At 51.4% G+C, this 8,442-nt stretch overlaps 1 protein-coding gene across 1 annotated transcript; it reads left to right on the top strand.

The window, feature by feature from the left end:
• The first annotated feature begins 938 nt into the window (after window positions 1-938).
• Window positions 939-2,084, top strand: LOC136503000 (aspartyl protease family protein At5g10770-like). Its single transcript, XM_066498223.1, has 2 exons — window positions 939-1,239; window positions 1,339-2,084. Exons 1-2 carry the CDS (start codon window positions 939-941, stop codon window positions 2,082-2,084), a joined length of 1,047 nt encoding a protein of 348 aa, XP_066354320.1.
• Window positions 2,085-8,442: the final 6,358 nt, after the last annotated feature.

Raw genomic sequence — 8,442 nt, 5'->3', positions numbered from 1 at the left:
GACTCCCAAGCCCTTTCGGCACTCTCATCTCTTCATCTATGCGTAGGCACATCAAATTTGTTAGCTGAACAATAGTCAACGGCAAGCTAGTAATTCTGTTTCCTGCTACTTCTAATATTTGTAAAAACTGTAGGTTTCCTATTTCTTCAGGGAGCTGATAAATACATGTCCTTCTTAGTCCAAGGTACCTCAAATGAAGCAAATGTACAAGGTATCTAAGGCTATTACCTTGTGAAAGATCACAATCACGTAAATCCAGTACACGCAAAACTCTGAAGTTCTGGAGAGTTGGTATTTGATCAACAGCAGGTGGAAAGACAACAACTGACCTCACATATTCTATCTCCATAGTAGGCACCGGTTTACCATGACACTTTGAAGGGACAGCCTTCGAACTTTTTGTGATGGAAATGAGCCATTCCATATAGTAGCAAACTTTTCTTCACGTGACAAGGAACAGATAAGATCAAGCACCATATCATGTACGCGGCAAGATTTTACTGTGCCACTATATTTGTCATATATGGGTTGGATCATACTTCTATTTATGAGCTCATTGAAGTAACTCTCCCCCATTACAAATAAGCTGTTTCCTTATTTTCTAAATGGGAATTTTTGCTGTGGGACATCGCGAAAACGGGTATTTGGCTGGAACACACCGCCAAGCGTAGCATTTGCAGAGTACCATTACAAATTCGTGTTTATTTGCCGTAACACACCGCGTCCATTATTTTATTCATTTTTCGTATTCGCAGAGAGAGAAGGTAGGGAAAATGTCGTTTATACCCCGTCTTCACGCTCCGGTTCACTGATTTTCGGTGGGGGGTTGGAACAGGGCCATGGTCGGCCGGCCATGGAGAAGAAGACGATGCCGCTGCTGCCGCTGCCGGTGGCGCACAAGCACGTGCACGGAGCTCCCTGGGCGGTGTGGCCAGCCCATGGGCACGCTCCCCGGCGGCGCGGCCAGCCCAGGGGCGCTCTCCCCCACGGCGCGGCCAGCCCATGGGCACGCTCCCCAGCGGCGCAGGTGCGCGGCCGGCCTAGGGGCGAGCTCCCCCGCGGCGCATCCAGCCCAGGGGCGGAGCTCCCGGCAGCGCGGCCAGCCTAGCAGCCGCCGCTCGCCGCATCAGCAGGCCAGCACCTCGGCCCCGCCTCACGCCGACGCCGCTCGCTGCAGCAGCAGGCCACCGCACCACCGCAGCTCACCACCGTCACAGATTTTTCAGCTGCTCTGCTCAAGTGTAGTGAGAGTGAGAGAGAGAGAGAGAGGCGTCCGTCCCACTCCCTCCCATGACTTCATCTCATCTCACGGTTGTCGGTTTTGTTTGCGATGTTCAGGAGCCGTGGGTGGCGCCTCGGTGCTCGAGCTGAGGCACCACAGCTTCAGCTCCGCGCCGGCCAGTAGCAGGAAGGAGGAGGTGGACGGACTCCTGTCCACCGACGCCGCGTGCGTCTCGTCGCTGCAACGGCGCATCGACAAGTACAACAGGCTGATCACCACCTCGTCGACCGCGGCGGCGGCGGTGGCGGTGACCGCGTCCAAGGCACAGGTGCCCGTCACCTCGGGCGCGAAGCTCCGGACGCTCAACTACGTGGCCACCGTCGGGCTGGGCGATGGCGAGGCCACGGTGATCGTGGACACGGCCAGCGAGCTGACCTGGGTGCAGTGCGCGCCGTGCGAGTCGTGCCACGACCAGCAGGGCCCGCTCTTCGACCCGTCCTCGTCGCCGTCCTACGCCGCGGTGCCGTGCAACTCCTCCTCCTGCGACGCGCTGCAACTGGCCATGGGCGGCATGTCGGGCGCCGCGGCGTGCGGCGGCGCCGACGGCGGCCAGGACCGGCAGCAGCCGGCGGCGGCCTGCAGCTACACGCTCAGCTACTGCGACGGCTCCTACTCCCGCGGCGTCCTGGCGCACGACAGGCTGAGCCTGGCCGGGGAGGTCATCGATGGCTTCGTGTTCGGCTGCGGCACCAGCAACCAGGGCCCGCCGTTTGGCGGCACGTCTGGCCTCATGGGGCTTGGCCGGAGCCAGCTCTCGCTCGTCTCCCAGACCATGGACCAGTTCGGCGGCGTCTTCTCCTAGCAGCCGCCTCTCGCCGCATCAGCAGGCCAGCACCTCGGCCCCGCCTCACGCCGCCGCCGCTCGCTGCAGCAGCAGGCCACCGCACCACCGCAGCTCGCCACCGACCGGCCGGCCGGAGAGCCCCGACCGGGTCTTCCCCACGCGCGGCCCCCTGCGCTGCTGCCTTGCTCAGCCATGGCTGTGTTCGGAGAAGGAAGAAAGTCCATTTGCAGAGAAAAGGTGCGGCTAGGGTTCCTACAGGGCTGCGAAACGTGGTCCGGTTCGACCAAATCGAGTCTGGCTCGACCAAGTGCGGTCCAAGGGGCATCAGTGGTCATTTTACAAATTTTCTCTCTCCCAATCTCTGGAAATAATTATTTTAATCGACGCGGTGTCCACTGGCAAATAAACACGAATTTGTAATGGTACTCAGCAAATGCTACGCTTGGCGGTGTGTTCCAGCCAAATACCCGTTTTCGCGATGTCCCACGGCAAAAATTCCCTTTCTAAATTGGATAAAACCTTCAGCTATCCACAACCATATCAAATGATCTTTGTTGATTTCTTTATCTTCAGGAAACCAAGTTGCCTGAACTAACTCGTCCATAAGCTGGTCAAACACCGGAACTGGGAATTTTGACTTGGCGGTCAGTGCATTAAGCTGTCTGAAATTCACGTGGAAACGGTAAGTCCCGTCCTTCTTGCGGACCATCAATACCGGGGAAGAGAAGGGACTAGAGCTCGGCTGAATCAACCCCTGAGACATCATGTCGCTCACTTGCCGCTCAATATCGTCCTTGAGCCCTAGCGGGTAGCGGTATGGACGTATGAAAACTGGCTGGGCACCAGGAAGCAGAGGAATCCGGTGATTGCAAGCACGCGAAGGTGGAAGAGTGGTTGGTGCTTCGAACAGAGCAGCGTACTCGTCAAGCAAAGACTGAATTTCTGGAGGTGCGGTGGAGAATCAGTAATGGCCAGAGCTGGATCAGATGGACTGCAAACTTGCAAATACAGGTGAGCTGGAGCAGTGTCCTGAAGGCCTTGGAGGAGCACAGATGTAGCATGATAGGGAATCTGAAGCCATTTGCTCTGCCAATGAACCAACGTAGGGCTGTGCGCCTCAAGCCAGTCCATACCAACTATAATGTCATAAGCTGTGAGTGGCAAGAGGCGGAAATTGGAAGAGAATGAGTACTGACCAACAGTCCACTACAACTGAGATAGAATACAGGGGCTCTGCAAGCAACTGCCACCAGCGACTTGGACTTGGCTTGGAGAGGGCAATGAGATGACGCCGGTCAATTTAGCAGCCACAGACTCGCTGATGAAGGAAGTCGAACTGCTAGAGTCAAGTAGAATTAATACAGGCTGTCCCATGACTGAACCCTGCATGCGTATTGCTCTGGTGGAGTGAACACCCTGAACTGCGGCTTTGGAGATGGCCAGAAACAACTGAGTAGCTGCAGCTGGGCTATGAGCATCTTCAGATTGTGGCTCAATTTCAGAGAATGAATCCCACAATGCCTCGACGGCCAGCAACACCTCCGGGGGACACTTGTGGTCCTTACTCCACTTGCCAGCACACTTGTAACAGAGGCCCATAGCTCGGCGGTAGGCTTTGACAGCGGCGAGTGTGGCGTCAACCGAAGGAGAAGTAGCAGATGTGGCAGTGGCCGCTAGCGGGATGAGGTGAGGTGAGGTGATCAACGAGTTCAGAGAACTCAGAGACATAAGCAGCAGCGACTGTAGTCTGCTGGCGCACATTGAACAATTGGCGAAGAAGGGCCTCATGCTGATGGCGATCAAAACGATCATGCAAGAGTTTGCAAAACGAGGACCAAGTTGCGTGCTGTAACTGGGAAGAGATGGGCTGGAACCAACGTGCGGAGGGGCCTTCAAGATGCATCTCCGCAACATGGTTCCACATACACTCAGCGACCTCATACATGGAAAAATACTTCTCACAGCGAGTTTGCCAGAGACGGGGGTTGTCGTGGCGGAAAGGTGGGAGTCGACTGAGGAAGAACGGAAATCAGCGGTGGAGAAGACACCACAGGAGGGGAATCGGAGCATGTACCCTTGGCCGGGATGTGTGTCCAGGTCGCGACGACCCCGGAACGCACATCCCGTGCAGTGCCCATTGGGCCAGTCGGCGAGGAGTTCGGCTGATGAGCACGCGGCCGCCGAAGTTGGGGACGGGAGAAGCCCGGACAGGTGCGACAGAGTCGAACACCCTGCGGCCCTTCTGCCTGATGAGCTTCTGTACCTCCATTTTGATGTCGTCCGGCATAACTTCCATGCCGGGGCGCCAGGGGGCGAGATCCGCGGTGTGCGCGCTGGAGCCAAGTGTAGTGGTGGTGAGTGGGAAGGGATTCCAGGATTGGGGACAAGGTATCTGATACCAATTGTGACGAGCAATCGGTTCAGCAGAGGAAACTTGGAAGGGGGGAAGCAGGAAGCAGGGAGAGGACAGGATTGTATTAGAGTTTATTTACAGAGTTTGGTTTACAATTTTCTGCCTCTCTCGTTCGTTACAAGCACGTAAGTACTAGCTAGTGGAGCCACTCCGGGCCTACAACCTTCCTACTGGGCTTCACCATCCCCAAGGGCCTTGGCTCGGCAGCTGGTCCCTGGATGTCGCCTGCGCCTTGCTCCTCGTCAGGCATGAACGCGGTCAGAACCGGAGTGCTGCTGACAAGTCTACATATCGAGATCATTTCTGGTGGCTGCAATTTGGATGGTTCGGACGTTGTCTGTCGCCCCACGACATCTCCGCAGTTTGAACATATGGAGCTCCTGCTGCTTGGGTGAAGGTGGCTTCTTGCGGACCTCTCCAACCTCTGCATGCACGTGAGAGGGCTGCAGCAGGACGATCTCGAAATCCTCGGAAGGTTGCCTGCTCTCTACCGTCTAGAATTGACGGTAGGCCATGAGGATCTCGAGATCCAAGGAAGATTCACCCTTAGTGCTTGTTCATTTCCCAGGCCTGGTACGGTGCGAGTTGAGCATATTTGGAGGGCCAGTGGTGTTTGAACAAGGAGCTATGCCGAGGCTCACTCGTCTTGACTTAGTCTCAAAGTGCAGGGCATCAGAGACATCAACGGTGGTTTCGACTTGGGCCTGGGAAGCCTGCCGCTGCTGCAGTCTTTGTCGGTTCAGTTACGATCAGGAGGCGCCAGCAAGGAGGAGGTGGAGGAAGCAGTGGCTGCGGTGAGGCACGCTGTTGAAGTCCACCCCAATCATCTCACCCATCACATAGCGATGAAACTCCATTAAGGTAATAATTTTTGTTGTACTTGATGCTTGCTCTTCTTCCTTATCTCCCTTTCCCCTTGTGCCAACCTAAATATCATTTGTTTCTTCTAAGATTTCGGGATAAACTATGGATAGATTCGGCGATGCACGTGCTATGACAAGGCTCGCAGATCACGAGGTGTTGCAATTCTCTGTTGTGCTCTCAAGATGAGAGAAATCAACGGTGGTCACAACTTGGGCTTGGGGAACAGGAACCTGCTGTCACTGTTCGGTTCCGATCGGGAGGTGCCAGCAGGGAGGAGGTCTTCTCCTTTCCCCATTTCCTCTGATGTAAACTCCCCTGTTTCTTCTCTAGCTGTTCCGTGCTTCTTGCTTCTCTGCTTTTCCCCTCTTTACGTCTCAGAATTGGACGCTCCACCAACCAGATCAGAGATAGTATTTCAAGCTAGCGTTGATTGCCAATCGCAGAAATTAAAATGCTCATCTGTTCGGCAGCTCGTATCTGGTTTATAAGCATTGGCTTATCAACCAACGAACAATATTTTTCTCCCACACCAAACCAGCCAGCAGTACTTTCAGTCATGGCTTATAAGTCAATCCAGCCGAAACGAACAGGCTGAATACTTGTTTTTTTTTATCAAGGATCTTACCTTAGTTATTATTCCGGTACATCTTCTCAACAGTGATGTTCATGTTTATTTAGTGGTTTGGCCAAGGAAACGTTGTTTTGCTATTGTTACTCTAGTAAACTATGCTGATGTAATATAGATTCAATATTCAAAAAGTATTAATCACATCTGTACAGATGCATACTACTAGTTGCAAAACAACAGACTGGTTTATGAAAACTTGATGGCAATTTATACGAGAGCCCACTTAATTACCATTTGCTCATTGGCACCTGAGAACACATTGATAGCTTTGAATAATCCGTCTTGGTTTATACTGCAAATTCTTCTTTGGTTACTGCTAATCCGTGAGCCATCTTTGTGGCAACAAATATTTCATGCTGTCAGCTTTGTGAGACTCCTTAAAATTATTGGTCACTGTTATCACTTATCTTGTTCGTGCTCTGTTTTTAGAAGAACCACAGGGGCAAAATGAGCCTAAAGATTATATATACTAACAAAAAAAAACGTTTGCATAAGAAATAATACAAATTAGTCCCAGCAAAAGCTTGTAGGCATTCACTAATATATGGTTTATCTTGTTGAGAAGCAACAATTTGATAACACTAATAATGCGCTGCATGAACTGTTTTTTTTTTAACATAAATGGCAGGAGCTCTGTCTTTTAATTAAGAAGGAAAAGAGAATTTTAAGATACAACGGCTCCTAGGACGTGAACCCGCAATGTAGTCAAGGATTGGCTCTGCCACCCGACAGCCCTTACACCATGATTGCAATTACACTACCTTAGGTGATCACCCGAAAAGCCCTTCTATACTCCTCTAGATTTTCTTTAATGCGGGTTGCTACTTCCTGAGCTGTTAAGAAGTTTTGATTGAAAATTCTTCGATTTCGTTCCTTCCAAATATTCCACATGGTGTAGATAATCAATCCATTGAAGTGTCGTCTCTTATCCTTAGGTATGGATCTTGCCGCCTTCTCCCACCATTTACCAATATTATCAAATAGCACCGGGAAATTCTCCCAAGTTGAGATTTGGTTCCACACCACTTGAGCATATGGGCAGGTTAGGCAAAGGTGTAAGCCGGTTTCCAATGGCCCGCTGCAGAGAGCACACGAGTTCTGGTGTGGCCATCCTCTGAGTGCTAGGTTGTCTGAGGTAAGGATCTTGTTCTGTATTAGTGTCAAGCAAACAATTTGCATTTGTTCTCGGTATGTGCTCGCCATATTAGTTTGGTTTGATGCCGATTGTATGTCCTAATAAATTGAGCTCGATAGGCTGATCGAGCAGAGTACTTTCCATCAGTTGTCCATTTCCACTTGATTTGGTCCTCCCTCTCAGGTTGTAGATGCACAAGTTGAATCATGATCCATAGAGAGACAAATTGCTCCACATGTGTGGTGGTTGTTATTTTGCGGTGAAGCGTTTTGATCCAGGCGCTATTATTCAATTCTTGCTCGACCGTCTTATTTTTTCTTTTGACCAAATCAAAGAGATGGGGTGCAAGGTTTCGGGGGGCCTCGCCATCAAGCCAACTATGATGCCAGAACTTCATCTTCTTTCCATTGCCAATGAAAACAGTATTGGAGGCGTTAAAGAAAAATCTGTCCACTTCATTGCATGGGACGTCTGTACCAGACCATGGCTTATGATCATCAGACCATTCTTGCCAAAGCCATCGCACGCGCAGAGCTCTGCCAAATTTGTCTAGGTCAGTCACTCCTAGACCGCCCATGTCCTTGGGCTTGCTCACAGTTGGCCAGTTCACCATGCAGTGACCGCCGTTGGCATTATCATCGCCTTTCCAAAGGAATGAACGACGAATTTTGTCAATTTGTTTCCTTGCCCAGACTGTTAGCGGGAAGATAGTTAAATGGTAAGTCGGCATGGAGGAGAGCACTGATTGGACCAAAGTAAGTCTCCCTGCGCGGTTGAGAAGCCGTCCTTTCCATCTTGGAAGACGATTGCCAATCTTTTCAATGAGGGGTTGCACGTGCACTTTTTGCAAGGAGCGAGTGTGAAGCTGCAGACCAAGGTAGCGGCACAGGAAGGTATTGCAGGCACCCGGGAACGGTTCAAGTACATGATCCAGATCAATGTTTTCACAGTGAATTGGGTGGATTGAACTTTTTTCCAAGTTTGTGATTAAACTCGTGACTTCGCCAAACATTTGGAGCATGTCCTTTACTGCTTGCAATTCCTCTCGATTTGGATTTAGGACAGCACAAAGAGAAGTACGCAGTTTCGCTGTAGCTAGTGGCAGCGGTGTAAGGATACTGTTCTGAGTTGCGAGATCAAGCATTTTTTGTAGCGGGTCGATGGCAAGAATGAATAGCATAGGTGATAGTGGGTCACCTTGCCGCACACCCCGTTTGTGACTAAAACTACTTCCCTGACTACCATTGAGAAGAGCTCTTGAAGTGGCTGTGCCAAAAAGGATAGAAATCCATTCACGCCATCTTGGCCCAAAACCAAGAGCCTGTAGTACCTCCAG

This window comes from Miscanthus floridulus, chromosome 14, assembly GCF_019320115.1.
Source record: "Miscanthus floridulus cultivar M001 chromosome 14, ASM1932011v1, whole genome shotgun sequence".
Classification (NCBI taxonomy): Eukaryota; Viridiplantae; Streptophyta; class Magnoliopsida; order Poales; family Poaceae; genus Miscanthus; species Miscanthus floridulus.
Note: the sequence above shows the minus strand (reverse complement) of the source record. Positions and strands in the feature narration are given on the sequence as shown.